Source organism: Sinohyriopsis cumingii, chromosome 15 (genome assembly GCF_028554795.1).
Source record: "Sinohyriopsis cumingii isolate HCF-2022 chromosome 15, ASM2855479v2, whole genome shotgun sequence".
NCBI lineage: Eukaryota > Metazoa > Mollusca > Bivalvia > Unionida > Unionidae > Sinohyriopsis > Sinohyriopsis cumingii.
In genome coordinates, this window is record NC_142975.1 from 53,667,558 (window position 1) to 53,690,921 (window position 23,364).

Genomic DNA, 23,364 nt, shown 5'->3' on the forward strand with positions numbered 1-23,364 from the left:
TATCATATATGTCACAAATTTTGTTTCTGCTTGTACCTTTAAAGAACATGGCATACAGTAAAGTTTTGTTTGAGGCATTACATTAGGAATACAGAATTTTATTTTTGAATCATGACTGAAAAACTTTGCCCATTAGTTTCTGTAGATCTAGGTTGTCATGGATTAAAAATTTTGTAAAAGGGATTACATCAAGATCTTGGTCAAGTTGAGTTTTCACTGTTCAAATTTTGAAGGTGAAATTTTAAATAAGTTGTAGTTCCTGTTTGACTTAACAACTTTGCCCTTCAGTTTTATTTCTGTATAATAACTTTTATATTAGTTCATGGAGTAAAATCAAATTTGGCTTGAAACTTTACATTAAAAAGTATCATTTCCAGCCGAGTTATACAAACTTATATCCCCTGTTTGAATTTACACTTTGCCTTCAGATTTCTGCTCCTCGTGGTTCAGACCAAATTTAATTTGTGGTGAGGCTGTATGGTATGTTAAGAAGATGTATGTCAAGTAACGAAATTTTAATGTTTTCCGGCAGAAATGTATAGAGTTGCAACCCTGTTTAACTAATCACTTTTCTCTTTAATTACTTAATATTGGCAGAGGTATCAGTGGCATATGGACACATTTCTAGTTGTACATAGAATTATTTTCCACCACGAATAGCACAACAAGATCAAGAATGTTTACTCAAAATTATTGACTGAATGTTTGTATTCTCAAGCCAGGTAATGTTTATTTCTCAATAAGTAACACACTTTCGACATCAGGGAAATTTTATGCAGTGTTGTCATGATCAATGTTTGTGTCCATCATTTTGAGTATGTTAAACAGCAATTATTTCAAAGAGAGATAACCAGGTAGTACTCTTTTCTTTCTACAGGGTAACCATGAGCGTAACCCCATAGAGGAGATGCAGCAGGCAGAGGAAAAGGGACATTTTCAGTATATACCTCCTAAGGCGACCAATGAGTGGGGAGATGAGGATGAGGATGAAAAGTTTGAGATAGCATCTGAAGGACCACCAAACAGGTTGCAGGTAAGAAATAATGTTGAGTGTATTTAAATGTATCTGATCAACAGCTAATTTCATAGATTCTGATCGGCAGTCAGTAACATGCAAAAAAACCCACTAATACTCACTTCCATGGTCTTGGATTTTTGTTAAGAATATTCACTAAAAGAGCACAGCAATATATGTTTTGTCCGTGTTTTCCTGTTTTTGATTTTGATTGTACAGAGGCAAATGATGTGTTACCCATGTCCATCCACTTCTTCAGGCAGTGTGAAATCCATAGTAATTTCTTTGTATTTTCATTCTGCAGGACTTGGGCCTCTCACCTAAGAAGGAACCTACTCCACCTAAAAAGGAACCTACTCCACCCAAAAAGGAACCTACTCTAACCAAAAATGAACCTACTCCATCGTCAACAGGGTTATCATCAAAAGAAATGTATGAATTGGAAAAGGAATTAGAGATAGACATGGAAAATTTTGAAATAGATGATACAGTAAGTATTTTCTTTCAGTGATAGATTACCTGAGGAGTGTACATATGTTAGGAAAACATTCAGTACTTTGCAGATCCGGCCATTTGAAGCTAAACAAGACATTATCTGCGAATTTGTTCTTGCAACAAAGGTGTCTGCTTGCCAAGATGGAAGTCAAACATGAGTGGTGTGACCTTAAATAGAGGAATTGGTGCTGGATACCATTATTCACCTGTTACCACTTTTGCCTCACAAATACCCTCCATCCTGTGCCTTGACACCAGCTTATTCAATCCTTTGGAGTTTTCTCACCAAAGAAGAGTATATTCCATCAGTTTTTGTAATAAATTTTGCTCTTTCATCATCACATCAAATATTTTACACCTAAGATGCCTAGCTTTTGCATATGATAAGCTGATTGGCACCATCATAATTGCATATGATAAGCTGATTGGAATATGATAAGCTGATTGGCACCATCGTAATTGCATATGATAAGCTGATTGGCACCATCATAACTGCATATGATAAGCTGATTGGCACCATTATAATTGTATATGATAAGCTGATTGGCACCATCATAATTGCATATGATAAGCTGATTGGCATATGATAAGCTGATTGGCACCATCATAATTGCATATGATAAGCTGATTGGCACCATCATAATTGCATATGATAAGCTGATTGGCATATGATAAGCTGATTGGCACCATCATAATTGCATATGATAAGCTGATTGGCGCCATTATAATTGCATATGATAAGCTGATTGGCACCATCATAATTGCATATGAGAAGCTGATTGGCATATGATAAGCTGATTGGCACCATTGTAATTGCATATGATAAGCTGATTGGCACCATCATAATTGCATATGATAAGCTAATTGGCACCATCATAATTGCATATGATAAGCTGATTGGCATCATAATAATTGCATATGATCAACTGATTGGCATATGATAAGCTGATTGGCACCATCATAAATGCCAGCCATATGGCCCATGGTACTTGCTTATCACTGTCTTCTCACCCCTGTTAATGTGGGTTTGAGTCTCAGGCTCAGCCAATGTGGGTATGTGAGAAAGCTTGCCAGTAGCTTCCCCTGGGCCATTGGTTCTTCTCAGGTTTTCCTGAACTTGTTATAATGGCTGCCATGTATTGTCTGTCATGTACTGAATAGAGTGTGTTTAGCCCCCCCAAAAAAAACCAGACCAAAAGTCAAGGCAGTAGACAATCTTTCTCAAAATTTAAATGGGTTTGATGCATTACCCCTCTGTATATCAAAGTTTGGATGAAATCAACAGAATTCATATACCAGCTAATCCAGATTGCAACCCAGGAGTAGGAAGAATTATAGATCATAGATCTGAATCTATCAGCAGAGATTTCCAGGACAGTTCTGCAATATACTCATCTGCTATAACGAATTTGCATGTAGTCTTTCTGTTGGAACCCAGAAATGCTGAACCAACAGACCTAGCTCATATTAAATAAATCCTCCAAAAGAATACAAGTTGTGGACAGAATTGCTCAAGCAAAAGAACCAATTTGAAAGTCTATGAGGGGAAATGAAGACAAAACATAGTTTTCTTTATTAAAATTTTCTTTATTAAAGTGATACAAGTAGAAATACATCCCACTGTTCAAAAGCCTCTTTATGACCAATAGCTAAATTCCATATTCCTTATATGACTTTTAAAGAAGTCCTAGTCTCAAAGGCTACTATTCCATGATTTCAGACTCATTTTGCCACCATCAAAGGGAAAATACTGGCCTTGGCGGTTGGTCCAAAATGCATAGAGCCTCTCTGATCCACCTTTTTTTGCACATGACCTTCTTACTCATTCTTGCTTTAGTTGGTAGAATTGGCAAACCTCTTACACAACCACTCCAGTGGCCTAGTGTTTAGAGAGTGTCTGCCTCCGATGCAGGAGGTCGTGGGTTCAATCCCCAGCCGAGTCATACCAAAGACTTACAAAAATGGTACTAACAGCTGCCTCGTTTGGCGCTCAGCATTAAGAGGTTAGTGTTAGGACTGATCAGCCTGGTGTCAGGATAATGTGACTGGGTGGGACATCATGCTACATGTCTGCAGCATGATGCCCCAGTGCTAGACTGCTAGACATCACTATAAACTGCCACACTGCAGGCATCGTAACGATAGGACTGAAAAATTGTTTTGCCAGGATGTGCAGTTTTGACAGGATGGTTCAGTTTCTCTCATGACTGTCCCATTTCTCATCACGAACAACAGGTTTCTGCTTGTAGGAAATCCGTCTTTTGTCTTGAAATCTCTGTCATCTTTGGATCCTTTTTCCCAAGGGATAATCAGGACTACATCATGGCATTTAAGTGCATTGTTACAGATGAATACTGAGTCAGTCAGAAGAGGGAGATCGCACTTGTTCTTATTACATAAAGAAGGAAGTTAGAATATTTCCACTCATGCTGTATTGTCCTGAATCAATTGGATTTGCTTAGCATACAAGGCGTTAACCAGAACAGATTTCATATACATATTGACTAATGAGATTAGGACAGATGTATTTAAAGGGGAACTGTTACGATACAGTCATAATTTAAGCCTTGAGATAGAGATCAGAGATGATATCCTGAGGCATCTATAGGTGTTCATTCAACCTGGCAGTGAGACCTATGTTGGCACGGCAACAAACTACCATCCCAGGTTGCTCAGTAGATTCATAACAACATGGAATATTCTAATTCCATTTAATTGGCAGGAGTTAAGATTTTCTCAAGACTATATCCATTGATTCTGTGCTAACCCTAGCCCATAGTACACGCAAGATTATTAACCATTTCATGTATGTTAAGATCCAGGGTCACTTGTATGGTAAGGTAACTCCTTTTACCTTTTCACCTAACATATTGTGATGGAGTAATGTGTTTGAGGAAGAAATATATTTCGTTGTTCATGATATAAATATATTCTCCCAAACCCTCCCTGCATTTACAACCTGAAACCGGAGTAATTGGCAATTAACATTCTTTGGTGCCTGTACTCCATCCAAGGTCTCATCTGACTTTCATATCAGCAAGTAGACACATTTCTAGCACTTTTGTTGCTTAAAGAATCCTAAGAACATGGTTAACATCTGGTTTTGTTTGCTTGGGAAGATCAGATCTTGCAATGTAGTGAATGTTCTCCTATCATGTTATGAGTGGACACAAAGAAATATTTTGCTCAAAAATTTGGTTACTAAGAACTGTGACTAATTCATTTAAAACATGAGTCTGTTAAATCTGTTAATTACAAACTGGTATTAAGAAAAGGTCAAAGTATTAGACATTTGGCACTCAGATCTGTAATAACAAACTTGAATGGACCAATAGAATTTGTTACAATAAATTGGTTTTAAACAAATTACAATGTAGAATTATTTATACTTAAATTATTGCTTAGCTGAGTTTTTAAAGATTTTATATACCAGGGCAACAAAAAGTGGACAGCCCAACATTCAGGACCGGTAGATTTTTATTTCTTCAGGTCAAAACCGGAAGAGCTTATATGATGGTTTGTTGTTTATTATCCAGCAGCTAGCACAAGTTTGTTATAACTACCCGTTCTAAATTACAAAAATTAAATCCTCAAGATAACCACTTTAAATGTCTGTATACACTTCTTTAGTTGCCCATGGCAATGATAGTTGGGATTTTGTGGGTTGACCACCATTTTTCATCACATAATAGTCTATACATGGTGGTCAGTATATTTGTTAGAAGTAGAACCCAGGAAAACCCTGGGAAGAACCATTGATGCATGGGAAGCTACTTTCAAGTTTTCAACAAATACCCATGTTGGCTGAGCCGAGACTTGAATCTGAAAGCTGTAAAGGTGAGTGCGTTAGACTGCTCGGCCACCCATGGCAGTGACAGTGAAACTTAATTTGGTATATACTATTAAACATCATATGGCAATTGCAAAGGCCAAGAACACTATACCTGGACATGGAAATAAGATACAAACAAACATTTTATTAGAACTCCGGGTTGTTCCAGTCAAACATACTTTGGACCCAGGGAAGGCACTTTCAAATACATGCAGTTTCAGATTTTGCATTATTTTCATATGAACACAATGAGAGTACCAGGGGGATATTTTTTGTTTTAGAAAGCTGCTGTCCTTTGGGTACCATGTGTGTTTGAATGGAACAGCCCTAATACTATTATTATTATCTGACAACCAAGAAAGATAACTTGTGTTTGGTTCGTGAGTTTAAAAAAGTCTTGAATTGAAAAGTCCTCTCAAATCCATCAACTGCAGCTCAGTCACTAGCACAGAGACATTGAATTATATTGAAGTTGATGTGAAGCTACTGCACATTCATACATTTGTAAATGTTCTTGCAGTGTTCCAGTAAAACATATTTGGGAGCCAGGAAAGGCACTTTGAGTGTTAAATAGTCACCTATAGATGAAATTTTGAATTTTGTATGATTTTCGTATGAACTCTTTCATTATTCAGAATACCCTGGGATATATTATTAAAAAAATGGTGAAACACCCCTTAGCTTCTATTATTTGACACCAAGACAGATAGCCACCCTAACTTATTTCTGGTTTGGGAGGTAGAGCAAGTCTTGAATAGCAATGTCTGCTGAAATCCATCAGCTGCAGAACACTGTAGTTGATCAGCACAGACAGAGACATTAATGAAGCTGATGTGAAGATATTGTACACTCCTTTGCAAAAGTTCTTGGGGGTGTTCCAGTAAAACCTGCTTGGGACTTTATCTGGATACCACAATAAATTGTTTACAACATGATATTTCCGAAATTACTGCAATACATTACGCAGTATACTGCAATTACATTAGAACGCAACAATTTAATGTTCTGAGTCAGGTGTCTGATTTATGTATTTTTAAAGTTCTGACATTGGCAGGAAAAGAATATCTTATTCTGATAGCCAAATAATATTATATCCATTATATTGCCTGAAGAAAAAATATAATTATCTTTTGGTAAAAGGTGATAAAACTTCTCAGTTCTAAAGCAAATTGCAGTACTCCATCTGTTAAATTAAGATGGTAAGTACCATGTAGTGGATGAATATGCTATGTTAATGTTAATTGTTGTACGAGTTGTAAAAACTAACTAAAGTGGGATGATTAAGCTTAAATTATATTTGATATTTGACACCTGCTGAAAGACATTATACTGACGTTATAGCGTGATTTCATGAAAATAGGAATTGTCGACACTGAAGCCTGTAATTCACTAGCTTCACTGTTGATATAATAGGCACGGAAACCTTGAGTGGGATGTCAGCTACAGACAAGATATTTATTAGAGAGGGCCAACAAACATAAAACACTCAACAAATGAGAAAATTTTAGTGTACTTTGGAAATTACGTAAAATTATTTAAAAAAAACAACCCTGCTTCTGTAAAAATCTTCTGATGATTCTCAGTATTACAAAGGAATACATGCATTTAACACATTTATATACACAGGTACATGACTAATAATTACTCTTTTTATATGAGAAAGTTTCCAACAATTGGATTTTACCTGAAGTTGTCTTTTACGACATCTGATTAGGCCACAGTGCTGGTATGCATGGCACGTATCACATGATTAAAGGATCAGAAATATAATTATATCTGTAAAATTTGTTAAATTTGTTACAAATGTAACTGTTTTGTAAAATATGAAGTTAATACAATTTTGAATTATTTTGTTGTGAAAAATGAAAACATGCTGTTAATATCAATAGATTCTTGACAAGATTGTGAATTTCCATATATTCTTTACTGACATAAGATACCAAAGTTCTGGTACAGTTAAGAAGTACCACAAGCAAAAATACCATTGTAAACTGGTAGTACCACACACCACTACTTAAAACCCCAGGGAAGGCACATTGAGTGTTTAGTAAACTGGTAGTACCACACACACACACCACTACTTACAACCCAGGGAAGGCACTTTGCATGTTTGGTAAACTTGTAGTACCACACACCATTATTTGCAACCCAGGGGAAGGCACTTTGAGTGTTTAGTACACCACTGCTTATAACCCAGGATGTTCAGTAGTTACCCATAGATGAAATTAAGAATTTTGAAGGACTTCCATATCAGCTCTTTGAGTATTCAGAGTACCCTGGGATATATTGTTAAAATATTTTCTTCTATGGGTGTGATGTATGTTTAAATTAAATGGCCTTGATTTGTTTCTGAACATACTGCAAGACATACCATGGTATACCACAATTATATTTGGATCCAACAAGTTACTGTTCTTTGGCACATTTTTATTTTTTATATTTCTGTCATTAGGGGGGAAATATCTTGCTCTTATTTATAGCAAAATAATACCATATTGTATCTGCCAGTAGCTTCTCATGGGTTGGTGGTTCTTTCCGGGGTTTTCCCGGGTTCTTCCTCCACCATTAATACTGGCCGCTATGTATAGCCTATCTTGTCCTGAAAAATGCAATTAAACCCTACAACAACAAAAACAACCATATTATATCCATTATATTGTTTTCTATCTTGGAGTTAGAACAAGTCTTGAAATCTCTGTTGAAATCCATCAGCTGCAGCTCAGTGTAGCGGACTAGCACAGAGACATTGACAGTATATTGAAGTTGATTTGAAGATATTGTACAATTATACATTTGTAAATGATTTTGGTAGTGTTCCAGTAAAACATACTTGGGGCCTAGGAAAGGTGTTTTGAGTGTGAAGTAGTTGCCCATAGATGAAAGTGTGTATTTTGTATGATTTTCATATGAACTCGTTGAGTATTCAGGGTATCTTGGGATACAATATTAAAAAAATGCCTTCTCTGGGTACCTTGTATGTTTCATTGAAATAGCCCTAATGCTTTTATTATTTGACAGCCAAGACAGATAGCCACCCTAACGTGTTTCTGGTTTGGGAGGTAGAGCAAGTCTTGAATAGCAATGTCTGCTGAAATCTATCAGCTGCGGAAGACTGTAGTTGATCAGCACAGACAGAGACATTATTAAAACTATGTGAAGATATTGTACACTCTTGGGGTGTTCCAGTAAAACCTGCTTGGGACTTGATCCAGATACCAACAAAACAAATGTGTAACATGGTATTTCTGAATGCACTACAATATATTCCACAATACTACAGTTATACTAGGAAGCAACAATTTCATGTTCTGATTCAGAGGCCTAGGACATGTTTTTTTAAAGTTTTGTCATTGGCAGGCAAAAATGTCATTATTCTAAATAGCACCATATTGTATCCATTATATTACTTGAAGAAAAAAATTAAATATTTTAAATATAAAAGACCATAAAATTTCTCATTTCAAAAGAAAATCACAGCCCCCCATCTGAAAATAAGATGGTAAGTACCTTGTAGTGGATGAATTTGCTATGTTAATGTTAATTGTTGTACAAGTTGTAATCTAAAACTAACTAAAATGGAATGATTCAGCTTACGTAATATTTGACACCCTGTGAAAGACATTATACTGGTATTAGAGATCTATTTGATGAAAATAGGAAATGTTGACACTGAAGTGTACAATTGACTGGCTACACTATTGATATAATAGACTCAGAAACTTTGAGTGGAATGTCAATTCCCATGCAAAATATTTATCAGAGAGGGCCAGTAAACATAAAACACTCAACAAAGAGAATATGTTTAGTGTATATAACTAATAACCATTTATTTATGTCAGAAATTTTACAAAAAGTTGCATTTTGCCTGAATCTCTTATGACATCCCATTTGGCCACAATGCTAGCACGCATGGCACATATCGTAAATGTGATTAAAGGATCAGAAATATGATTATATTTTTAAAATTCAGAATTAATTTGTGACATATAGCTGTTTTGTAAAATACTAATAAATACAACTTTGAAATATTTTATCATGAAAAATGAAAACATGCTGTTAATATAATTAAATTCATGACAAGATTACTTGTGAATTTCCATATATTCTTTAATGATGAAAGATTCCAAAGTACTTGTACAGTAAAAATGTACCTCAGGAAATAAATACCATGCTAAATTGGTATACTTGTAGTACTGCACACCACTACTTACAACACAGGGGAAGGCACTTTGAGTGTGAAGTAGTTATCCATAGCTGAAATTAAGAATTTTGAAGGACTTCCATATCAGCTCTTTGAGTATTCAGAGTACCCTGGGATATATTGTTAAAATATTTTCTTCTATGGGTACAATGTATGTTTAAATTAAATGACCATGATCTGTTGTTTCTGAACATACTGCAAGACATGCCATGGTATACCACAATTATATTTGGATCCAACAAGTTACTGTTCTTTAGCATATTTTTAATTTTTAAATTTCTGTCATTAGGGGGGAAATATCTTGCTCTTATTTATAACAAAATAATACCATATTGTATCTGCCAGTAGCTTCTCATGGGTTGGTGGTTCTTTCAAGGGTTTTCCCGGGTTCTTCCTCCACCATTAATACTGGCTGCCATGTATAGCCTATCTTGTCCTGAAAAATGGCCTTAAACCCTACAACAACAACAACAAAAACAACCATATTATATCCATTATATTGTTTCTATCTGGGAGTTAGAACAAGTCTTGAAATCTCTGCTGAAATCATCAGCTGCAGCTCAGTGTAGCAGACTAGCACAGAGACGTTGACAGTATATTGAAGTTGATTTGAAGATGTTGTACAATTATACGCTTGTAAATGTTTTTGATGTAGTTGCCCATAGATGAAAGTTTGTATTTTGTATGATTTTCATATGAACTCTTTGAGTATTCAGGGTATCTTGGAATACAATATTAAAAAATTGCCTTCTTTGGGTACCTTGTATGTTTCATTGAAATAGCCTTAATGCATTTATTATTTGACAGCCAAGACAGATAGCCACCCTAACTTGTTTCTGGTTTGGGAGGTAGAGCAAGTCTTGAATAGCAATGTCTGCTGAAATCCATCAGCTGCAGAACACTGTAGTTGATCAGCACAGACAGAGACATTATTAAAACTATGTGAAGATATTGTACGGGGGTGTTCGAGTAAAACCTGCTTGGGACTAGATCTGGATACCAACATAAAAATGTATAACATGGTATTTCTGAACATGCTCAATATATTCCACAATACTGCAATTATATTAGGAAGCAACAATTTCATGTTCTGATTCAGAGGCCTAGGACATGTTTTTTTTTAAGTTCTGTCATTGGCAGGCAAAAATATCCTTATTCTAAATAGCACCATATTATATCCATATTATTATTTGACAGCCAAGACAGATAGCCACCTTAACTTGTTTCTGATTTGGGAGGTAGAGCAAGTCTTGAATAGCAATGTCTGCTGAAATCCATCAGCTGCAGAACACTGTAGTTGATCAGCACAGACAGAGACATTATTAAAACTATGTGAAGATATTGTACACTCTTGGGGTGTTCCAGTAAAACCTGCTTGGGACTTGATTTAGATACCAACAAAACAAATGTGTAACATGGTATTTCTGAATGCACTACAATATATTCCACAATACTGTAATTATATTAGGAAGCAACAATTTCATGTTCTGATTCAGAGGCCTAGGACATGTATTTTTAAAGTTCTGTCATTGGCAGGCAAAAATATCATTATTCTAAATAGCACCATATTATATCCATTATATTACTTGAAGAAAAAAATTAAATATTATTTTTATAAAAGACCATAAAATTTCTCACTTCAAAAGAAAATCACAGCCGCCCCATCTGAAAAATAAGATGGTAAGTACCTTGTAGTGGATGAATTTGCTATGTTAATGTTAATTGTTGTACAAGCTGTAATCTAAAACTGTAACTAAAGTGGAACGATTCAGCTTACGTAATATCTGACACCCTGTGAAAGACATTATATTGATATTAGAGATCTATTTGATGAAAATAGGAAATGTTGACACTGAAGCGTACAATTGACTGGCTACACTATTGATATAATAGGCTCAGAAACTTTGAGTGGAATGTCAATTCCCATGCAAAATATTTATCAGAGAGGGCCAGTAAACATAAAACACTCAACAAAGAGACTATATTTAGTGTATATAACTAATAACCATTTATTTATATCAGAAATTTTACAAAACGTTGCATTTTGCTTGAATCTCTTATGACATCCCATTTGGCCACAATGCTAGCATGCATGGCACATATCGTAAATGTGATTAAAGGATCAGAAATATGATTATATTTTTAAAATTCAAAATTAATTTGTGACATATAGCTGTTTTGTAAAAAAACATAAATACAATTTTGAAATATTTTATCATGAAAAATGAAAACATGCTGTTAATATAATTAAATTCATGACAAGATTACTTGTGAATTTCCATATATTCTTTAATGATGAAAGATACCAAAGTACTTGTACAGTAAAACTGTACCACAAGAAATAAATACCATGCTAAATTGATATACTTGTAGTACTGCACACAGGGGCCCCGAGTGGCCGAGTGGTCTAAAGCGCTCTTCGTTACGGATCACTGCCATCTCACCTCTGTCTGCGGCGGTTCGAGTCTAAGATTCAGCCAATGTGGGTATGTGAGAAAGCTTGCCAGTAGCTTCTCGAGGGTCGGTGGTTCTTTCCGGGGTTTTCCCGGGTTCTTCCTCCACCGTTAATACTGGCCGCCATGTATAGCCTATCGTGTGCTGAAAAATGGCGTTAAACCCCACAACAACAACAACAGTACTGCACACCACTACTTACAACACAGGGGAAGGCACTTTGAGTGTGAAGTAGTTATCCATAGCTGAAATTAAGAATTTTGAAGGACTTCCATATCAGCTCTTTGAGTATTCGGAGTACCCTGGGATATATTGTTAAAATATTTTTTTCTATGTCTACGATGTATGTTTAAATTAAATGGCCATGATCTGTTGTTTCGGAACATACTGCGAGACATGCATGGTATACCACAATTATATTTGGATCCAACAAGTTACTGTTCTTTGGCACATTTTTAATTTTTAAATTTCTGTCATTAGGGGAAAAATATCTTGTTCTTATTTATTGCAAAATAATACCATATTGTATCTGCCAGTAGCTTCTCGTGGGTTGGTGGTTCTTTCCAGGGTTTTCCCGGGTTCTTTCTCCACCATTAATACTGGCCGCCATGTATAGCCTATCTTGTTCTGAAAAATGGCATTAAACCCTACAACAGCAACAAGAACCATATTATATCCATTATATTGTTTTCTATCTGGGAGTTAGAACAAGTCTTGAAATCTCTGCTGAAATCATCAGCTGCAGCTCAGTGTAGCGGACTAGCACAGAGACATTGACAGTATATTGAAGTTGATTTGAAGATATTGTACAATTATACGCTTGTAAATGTTTTTGATGTAGTTGCCCATAGTTGAAAGTTTGTATTTTGTATGATTTTCATATGAACTCTTTGAGTATTCAGGGTATCTTGGAATACAATATTAAAAAATTGCCTTCTCTGGGTACCTTGTACGTTTCATTGAAATAGCCTTAATGCTTTTATTATTTGACAGCCAAGACAGATAGCCACCCTAACTTGTTTCTGGTTTGGGAGGTAGAGCAAGTCTTGAATAGCAATGTCTGCTGAAATCCATCAGCTGCAGAACACTGTAGTTGATCAGCACAGACAGAGACATTATTAAAATTATGTGAAGATATTGTACGGGGGTGTTCAAGTCAAACCTGCTTGGGACTAGATCTGGATACCAACAAAAAAATGTGTAACATGGTATTTCTGAACATACTATAATATATTCCACAATACTGTAGTTATATTAGGAAGCAACAATTTCATGTTCTGATTCAGAGGCCTAGGACATGTTTTTTTAAAGTTCTGTCATTGGCAGGCAAAAATATCATTATTCTAAATAGCACCATATTATATCCATTATATTACTTGAAGAAAAAAATTAAATATTATTTTTATAAAAGACCATAAAATTTCTCACTTCAAAAGAAAATCACAGCCCCCCCCCCCCTTTAATGATGAAAGATTCCAAAATACTTGTACCACAGGAAATAAATACCATACTAAATTGGTATACTTGTAGTACTGCACACCATTACTTACAACACAGGGGGAAGTCACTTTTGAGTGTAAAGTAGTTATCCATAGCTGAAATTACAAATTTTGAAGGACTTTCATATCAGCTCTTAGAGTATTCAGGGTATGCTGGGATATGTTGTTAAAATATTTTCTTCTGTTGGAATGATGTATGTTTAAATTAAATGGCCCTGATCTGTTTTTTAACATACTGCAAGACATACCATGGTATACCACAATTATATTTGGATCCAACAAGTTACTTTTCTTTGGCACATTTTTATTTTTTAAATTTCTGTCATTAGGAGGAAAATAATCTTGCTCTTACTTATAGCAAAATAATACCATATTATATCCATTATATTGTTTTCTGTCTGGGAGTTAGAACAAGTCTTGAAATCTCTGTTGAAATCCATGGTATACTGCAATTATATTAGGAAGCAAGAGGTTAATGTTCTGGAACAAGTTTTTTTTATATGATTTCTGTCATTATCACCATCATATGTTTGTCATAATCATCATTGCATCCATGATGCTTTTCATTCTTTCACCTAATTAATTAATCTTGTCCTGTTAATAAATGTAGCCTCTTGTATTGTGTGGATCATGCTAGAACATCATCCAATTTGTTTATTTAAAATGAGTTTCACTTTATTAAAAATAGTTACAATTACTGACCTACCATGAAATATATATTTGGGCCACATAAAAGTTTAAATTTGGTTGAATTTGGTTGCAATGGTCTGTACAGTACTAAAGCATATGAAAGCGAACTGAAAAACCCTTTTCTAGTTGGTGCCATTTTTTACTCTGTTGTGGAGAGTGCTTTAAAGGAAGTGTATGTTTAGCATTAATTCAACTAAAATTTCCTATATTTTGCTCCTCTAGGAAAATCACAAGGTTAGTCTTCAAGCTGAGGTAAGATAATGTAGGGGTGGTTGTAGATTTAGTGGTTAGGCTTGTTGTTTTTTACCAACATGGTGTCCATTAGGCCCAGAGATTTCCTTTCTGCCCTAAGTGTTGTAGAGGCAGACCAGACAACACATTCTGTCAAGTTAGAGTTTTTTTTACCATTGCCAAAGGTGTAATATTTTTCCAGTGGCAATCACAGCATTGGCAATGCTATTATCATCATGAAGGTTAAAGCTTTTAAATAAATGAGACATCATAATCTCTGCAATAAATATGTTTGAAGGTTCACTTGCATAACCTGCCAGACTATGCAAAATGTATTCAAGTCATTAGTCTGCTGTGAAGGTTGATGGTTTTACTTCTGTGGACAAATAACAATTTCAAATACTGATCAAAGCACATTGCTTAAAGTTTATGGTTTTGTTTCAGTGGGCACATATCAGTGTCAAATACTGATCAAGGTACATTGCTTAAATGTTGGAGATGGTCCAGTTAAATGGATATTATTGCCATTTGGGGTTTAATTTCATTTGACTCTTTTAGTGCTGCAGTTGACCAAGCTATCTGGTACCAGTGTCAGTTTGCAGATTAATTATAGTATACACAGACTGGTCTAGTATTAACCAACCTCTTCTAATTGAATATGTTTTATACACAGACTGGTCTAGTATTAACCCACCTCTTCTAATTGAATATGTTTTATACATAGAATGTTATTGTATTAACCAACCTCTTCTAATTGAATACTGTTTCAATCCTTGATCTACATGATGCAAGGAATTTAGCAGTTGCAATTGTATTCTTGCATTTTTCGAATAATACTCTGAAAATGAAATTATATTTTGGTTCATTGTGTGTATAATTGGGTTGAGGAGTTGCCAAAGTAGGACCAAATTTTAGAGAAATGTCACTTCTCCCTCCAAGGGCTAAGAGGGAGAAGTTTGAATTTACAGGGTGGCAAAGTTTTGGTTGGTAAATAGTTTACTAGTATGCACTTGTATTTTAACAGTTCCATACTAGAACTAACAGGGAGACATTTTAACCTTACTAGGAGGCTAGGTTTGGTTCAGCAAATAATTTCGTAAATGCACTTATATTTCAAGTACGTGTCCAAAATCTCGTTATCCTGAATATAACGATTACGGTCCCTCTTATTTAATGCTTTCTTGAATTTATTCAGTGTTTTTCCCCCATTCCAGATTGTAATATCCAATCCAGTGACACTAGGACTGTATGCTTCACTGAGCCTTGATGAATTTCCTTATTTGATGTGACATTCAGATTTCAGTTGTTCACAAGCTGTTTTCATCATAATCACTTTTAGAGATCCCTAAGTGTGTTAATTACAATTATCATGTTGTCAGGTAATTGCCAATGCCAATAAAGCTATATTTGCAGCTCTCTGAAATGAGCAGTGGGATGGGTTACATGTTGTCACTTTGCAAGTGCATAAAGTATTTTCTCCCATGACTGTTCCAAGTTGGAAGCCAAAAATAGCAACTTTATTTTCACCCCACACAAAAGAAAAGGGCAAAGTTAGGTGCTTCAAGTTCAGTTTTGTTCCACTTCACCCAGTCAATTAAATTCTTATTAACCAATGGAAACACAAAAATATTAGAAATGTAATATCTTTAAATTTTAGGATATGCAAGATCAAATCCATAGCATAACCATCCTTGATGTATTCTCTTTTGTTTCCAAAATAAATGAGTCTGTGCATTTTTAACAACTACACCAAGCTAGTAAAATAATTAACAGTGCACTTGTTTGAGCCTTTCTTTCCAGCTCATATTGATGAATGATCGAATCAACTTTGAAAAGATAATTTTAATAAATTTAAATATTCTTTTTAAATCAGCAATGACCCCTCCCCATTGTATCCATTTATGTTATTTTCACCTATTTCAGGCTATTTCTAATCTTTTTTGTATTATTACTAAATAAGAGTTGTTTGTGGTCATCAGCCAAGAAGAGAGTATACTTCCGTACCACTATGATGACAGGCTTTAGAAAAGCACACACTAACATTGGATAAAAACTTGTGTTTTGTGATAATATTAGCATGGATTGGTTTTGTAAGTAAAATAGTACACATTGCTGGTCACATGAAACATGTCAGCTGTTCTGTAATGCAGAGTGGATTATCTCCCATTGTGAAGATTTCCTTTACCAATACTTCATATCTCTATGATCGTTTAAACTTGTTGGCTTTGTGTAAACAAGCACAAATTATACCTGATTGCAAAAGGGCAATGTCTCATGTTTATATTATCCTGGAGGTCTTGAACACCTTGTCGTGATTAACAAATATTAGTTTTTTCTATTAAAAATGGTTATAATTTTAAAGCAACGGGATACCATTATATGTTTATCAATTAGACATAGAGCACCTATTGTCTAAAATTAGAAGTTGCTAAAACCTGGGAAGTTAGCACAGTGAGCATAGCTTAAAATTTTTTAGGTTGTTTGGCTGCCCATGCCTCCCCAAGCCTGCTTTCACATTTCTGGAGTTGCATTGGATTGTTTTTTTTTATATAATTTTTGTTATCTTCACAGTTGAAAATTTCAGATTTGAAGAATTGTATCATTGGTTTCCACTAGCCTTTATTAAGCTCATGTCTAATTGCAAATGCTGCCATTCTGACAACACTTATTAAGAAAGTATACATATTCTTCACACCCATTCATGTTTGTGGTTTGATTCGGCGCCCAATTATTTCAGCGCAGAGATGGTTGTCCAGCTGCAATTTAGCAAAGCCATTATAGGATTCGACATATTTTCCAGGAGAAATTTTGATGAGAGCTTTGTACTTGTATGATGTTTATGTGATGCATATTGATTAAATTAAATCTGGTCTCCAACATGCTCGTGTTGTTTCAAACATGGACACCGAGTTGAATGCATTTTTGAAAAAGTACACCTAATCACTCCATTGTTTCATTATTCCATTTTCTGTCTCCTTTTTTTTTTTAAAAATTCAATATTTAATTTTATATCAGCATAATCTTCATATCTGTATCTGGAATATACCAATAGTTGTGTATTTTTTAGGTATATACAACATAGATGAAGGAACTGTCAAAATTTTATTCTAGTCATTGGCAAAGGTATTATAATTAAGCTTCTGCATTATGCTTCATTAATATCAGACATTTGCATGTACAGTTATGATGCATGTTAGGTGCATTTATCTTGAAGAATACTTCACATGGTCTCAGTGACCTACATTTGGGGTTTAGATTAGGATTAGGTAGGATCGCCAATTGGCATAGTACCCAAGATCCAGCATTGTTTAGAAATCCTAATACAGTATTCTGAATTTTATGATAGAATGAAAGTCATTGACAATTGATAATTCATATTTTCCAGATGATTTGTGGGGGCATTTTAGTTTGTTTTCAGCGCATTATTTATGCATGCAACGTTTTGGGGAAGGGTTCAATATGTCCTCATAACAGATTGTAGATAGGTTAGAAAATTATGCACATTTAAGATATACCTGTTCGAATGAATTTATGCTTATGGCATAGTGTCCATTTTCCTTTGCCAAATATAGTCTGTATTACTAATAATTCTAACATACTTTATGTCTTACTAAATTTATTAACACTATATTGATCTAGGTCAGATTGGTCTGTCAAGGGAGGCAACTGAGATTTAGACAAATTATTAGACCCTCTAGTAGTTACTTTTTTTAGTTGTTCCACTGATGACAATACATGAAACAAGAGTAGAAAATGCTTTTAAAAGGAAATCACCACAATAATTCCTCAAATAATGTTTCAAATGTTAATATAAATTCTCTAGTGACAATTAAAGAAAAGAACATTTCTAAAAATATTATAGAGAATATTTAAATCAATATGTTCACAAAAGTAAAAAAGCTTATATCTCAGGAGTTATTGTAAATCACAATCCAGCAACCAGTCTCCCATTACTTTACTTTGGCCAGTCATGAGCTTGTGATTCACAATCTACATCTTTGACATGATGGTGACTGATTTCATTTGAAGGACATTAAAGTTAGCTTTTTGTGTTCAGCATGTTATATAAGGCTAAATGTTAGGTCACCATCAACATTTTCTGTGTTAATTACTGTATATAGTCTGCAAGATGATGATTCCCTAACTCTCTTGTCCTGTATGGGTTTTGATTTTACTTCCTCACAAGTCCCAAGATGCATTTTGTTCCATATATTTATATCAAAGGGTACCACAACATGTATATTTGTAACAAAGTGATGTTTTAGTGTTAGAGCCCAGCCTTGTCATTTTGGAAGAAAGTTGATGTCAAATGAAGTAATTATTTGGACATCTTATGGGATTTGTATAAAGCACACCAACTGCAGACATTGTTATACTTATTTGACCTTGACCTTTGGGATTATGTCTCACTATGACCTAGTTATTTTTTTTGTTGTTGTTGCAAGTTTTTGACACGTCCTTTTGAAAATTGTTGTGATTTTTGTGAAACTATTGCATGTTTCCCTTTTATAGTAACAAGATTTTTATATATTTTTTACAATACATTTTTGATGTGCATAATCATTTGTAAGAATGAAACACCTACCAATATCACTGCAGCACATTTATCATTATACAGACGTTTGCTAGATTTACTGGAGAATTTTTTTCTTTCTTCATACATGTGTGTGTGAAGAAAGAAAAAAATATATATATTTAGTTTTCAGGTCTTATCAGCCCTGGATATTCATTATTTAACATATAGACAAAAGTAAATTTAAATAATACATTTGATTTTTTCTTCAAGCTGATTTATTTTGATATATTTTCCACATTTAGACCATTAAATTCTGAATCAGAGTTTGAATTTAATCATCAGCTAATTTATATACAATGTATTTAATCCATTTCATTTTGTGCCATACTAGTAATTTTGCATTTTATTTTCAGGATGTGAATTTAGATGAGGACCTTTTGGAGGATTGAGAAATCTGTCTATCTTAGAACCTGTTTAAGAACAGTGAATATGGTGTATTCCTGGATGGACAAATTAAAAGACTTGTGCAGACAATGGACAAAGACAATTCACTGATGAAGAATTACATTCAGACTTTCACAAATGGAAAGCAGTTCACATCATGGAAGTGCTTGATATTGCAAAGATATTTCTTGATTACATATTCTATACAGATTAAAGTTATACATGCCATATTTGGTGGCAATTGTGTTTACATGTTTTAAATGCATAAAAGAGAAACTTGACACTAGATATGTTACTATCAGGGCAAAAACTTGCCTCGCTGTGTAATTTGTTTTTTTCTCTTAAAATGTGACAGATTTTCAGTTCCTCTTTGCTGTTTGCCCATGAATATTCAAATTTATAGCCTGTTGAAGATAGATACATGATGGATATAAAAGACAATGTATGAAAAGTATGCATTGTCACAGGTCCTGGACAAATCCCAATTACTATATAGATGGAATATTCATTGATATCACTTTGATCTGATCCAGCATCCATTTAAGTTTTGCAGTCTTATTTACAAGTAGCTTGTAGTCATAAATATATTATAATGTGAATCATAATACATTAATGTGTAAATCATAATACATTACAACATGCCAGAAAGTTATGAAAATCACATCATATATAAATTTAAACAAATTCTGTTTGAAAGGTATTACATCTGTAATGTGCAGGTCCAGTGCATGCATACTCTGTTGTTTAAAATGCATTACATCTGTAATGTGCAGGTCCATTGCATGCATACTCTATTGTTTAAAATGCATTACATCTGTAATGTGCAGGTCTGAATTTGAAACTCTTTAAATTAAAGGTTAAACTAAGTTATAAAAATGTAACTGAGTGTTTCATATTTTTTGAAGAATTGTGTACATATCAAGACATTTTTCAAACAGGATGTGAAAATAAAAACGATTGCACAATTTTCTATTTGACATCTTCAAGTCAATACTTTCACTCCACACTTAATTAACCATGTAAGGCAGCAACATGGCTAATATCTTGGATGAAAGAATTAACAATGAAAACAAATTGGGTAACTATTATCCTTCTCTAATACACCAATGGAGTTTTTGTGTCATTGATGGTGGTTCTGCCCCGAGAAGGAAATGTTTGAGACAGTTGTATTTCAAATATGACAAATAGGATGTACATGTATATGTAAATCCCAGCAATAATTATTAACGGTTGCATTGATAGCTTTTATATATAGGATATATGTTCGGTTCACTTACTTTCTTGGGGTAGCAATTCCTTTAGATTTCTTGGTTGTTACAAACAATGAAATTAAAGACCTCCAACAAACAGGGAACTTAATATGGAAAGCCTTCCACAGTACTTGAATTTAAGTATTTAAAAAGTATCTTTTTTAAAGAATGAAAAAAAAGACATTAAAAAGGATTAATTTATAGTACATTCTAATAAGATTATGGGCTTCACTTTAAAGAAAAACATATTGGAAAAATGCATTCTTCCATCCGAATCACAGTGTTCTACTGACTGAAATGGTTTTATTTATTACTTTCCATATACAGCATCATGAATTAGAAGAAAATATTTCCTGTACATAGAGATGTTTGAGGGATCCAGAAATGTATGTACATAAGTATATATATATGCCATGGTCAAATTATTGCTCCACGTCAATTCTGTTTCTGTGTAAATATTTGCAAGGAGCAAGTGCTTTGCCCTGAATAAAAATCATGAAGGAAATATTTGGATTTTCTTTATTCATATATCCTTTAATAATTTATTTCAGATAACTAAACTTTCACATTGGATGAATGAATACTTGTCTTCGCAGTGGCAGCCCCTTTCTGTTTGCTGGAAGATCAAGAAATGTCCCCTGTGGGCTGTGAAAGTCATGTTAATAACATAAGCTACATACAGGACTTGCATATCCTCCATTAAATCAGCTCCTAGCATTTCTTCCTTCCACAACAGGTGTATTAAATGGATGAAATCTTCAAAACTGGTGTACTTACCAAAGCACATGTTACATCACCCAACTCCTATGCCTCATTTTCATTTCTGCAGCAATGGAGAATTTATGTGAGCAGTTGTGTGTGTGTGTGTGTGTGTGTGTGTGTGTGTGTGTGTGTGTGTGTGTGTGAATATATTATTAGCTTGTATCTTATATTTACATAACAGAGGACTAGAGGATAGATTATTTCTCATTGTAACTAATCAAGTCACACTCTGAAATAAAGTCATTATTATTATTATTATTATTATTATTAACCATGTTAATAACACCTGCTGCATATGGGATGTTATGTTTCCTCAACTATGTTAATAACGTGCTACTTATAGAATGTGTATTTTCCAACTATGTTCATGACACATTTTATTTCCTCAAGATGTTAATGACACGTGTTAATTATGGAATGTATATATCATCAGCAATGTTTATAACACATGCTGCTTATAGGATGTGCATTTCCCCAACTATGTAAATAACACATGCTCCTTACAGGATGTGCATTTCCTCAGCTATGTTCATTCCTGCTCCTTACAGGATGTGCATTTCCCCAACTATGTAAATAACACATGCTCCTTACAGGATGTGCATTTCCTCAGCTATGTTAATATCACATGCTGCTTATGGAATATGCATTTCCTTGACTATGTTAATAATAAATGCTGTTTATGCGATGTGTATTTCCTCAACTATGTTAAACAATATGATACCTTGGGATGTGCAACTCCTCAGCTTTGTTAATAACACATGCTGGTTATAGGTCATGTATTTCGTCAATTATGTTAAGCCCCAGTGCCACCATTAAAAAAATAGTATATGCCAGATCATCTGAATAATACTGAATCTTGAAAGAGAATGGTCCTAAACATTGTTGGGTGCCATTAAAACTAGAGAATATTGACATTTCATCACATTATGAGCTATGTAATATCTCCCTCAAACTGAGGAAACCCAGCCATTTTTCACATGCATACAAAATTAATCCAGTGTTGATAGGCGACATCCATGGGTTAAGCGATTTCAGTCAAAGACTGGAACAGAAGATTTGATGACATCACCATTGTAAACATAAGAAGTCAACACCACACTATGTCAGATACGGTGGGCGATCCTTAAATCACCAGTTGATTTATGTTGTGGTGTTCCATGGGGGTCTGTTCTTGGATATGTTCTCTTCATTCTATACACTCAGATGCTCTCAAGTGTCATCATCCAGTGTCTCACCAGTTGTTTGCTGATTACACCAAAATATACAAATCTAGCCACCCAACTGAAGTTGATGCTTCCATCCAAGGTGTAGAGAGGTGCATTTCTGACGTGAAATCATGGATAACATGTAACAAGCTCCAGATGAATGATGATAAAACTGAGGCCATTCTGATCACAACACAAAGACTTTCTCATTCACATCCTTTACCTCGTATCAATAAATATCAGCAACACCAACATTAAATTCACAGTCAGTACAAAACCTAGGTGTTACTCTTGACAGTACTCCCTTTGCACCAACATGCCATGAACATATGCAAGGCTGCATATGTTGAGCTGAGATACATCAGCTCCATTTGCAATTATCTTTCAGCTGATGCCACTAAAAAGCTTATGTGATCCTTAGTGCTTTCAAGACTGGACTATTGTAACACAATTGTGTTAGGTTTGTCTCACAGCTTTCGGATCATCCTTAGAGTACCACAATCAGAGTACACCTCTCCCCTACTCTGTACTCTACACTGGCATTCCATTTGATCCAGAATCAAATACAAAATTTGTTCTCTTTGCTACATTTCACTGACAGGTTCCAGTTCAACATACCTATCCGATCTCACCCATGTTGGTGCAACGTGAGTACTGTCCAGAATGTCCAACAGTGCTAATAGCACATACATTTTGGATACATTCCATAATCACATTAACGTTGAGAAGTAAACTTGCTACTGCCTGAATCCAGCATTCCTGAAGGGGCC

The 23,364-nt window shown here is 34.6% G+C and overlaps 1 protein-coding gene across 2 annotated transcripts in view; it reads left to right on the forward strand.

The window, feature by feature from the left end:
• Positions 1 to 21,132, forward strand: part of LOC149781811 (coatomer subunit beta'-like) — a 61,837-nt gene extending 40,705 nt beyond the window's left edge. The window contains exons 18-21 of one of the 2 annotated variants that reach the window (XM_089935983.1): positions 878 to 1,033; positions 1,320 to 1,505; positions 17,485 to 17,540; positions 19,347 to 21,132. In XM_089935983.1, the coding sequence (XP_089792109.1) occupies positions 878 to 1,033; positions 1,320 to 1,505; positions 17,485 to 17,499 (357 nt within the window). In that variant the 3' untranslated portion in view covers positions 17,500 to 17,540; positions 19,347 to 21,132. The remainder of the gene's footprint in view (positions 1 to 877; positions 1,034 to 1,319; positions 1,506 to 17,484; positions 17,541 to 19,346) is intronic. The other variant, XM_089935982.1, reaches the window with a different exon arrangement.
• Positions 21,133 to 23,364: the final 2,232 nt, after the last annotated feature.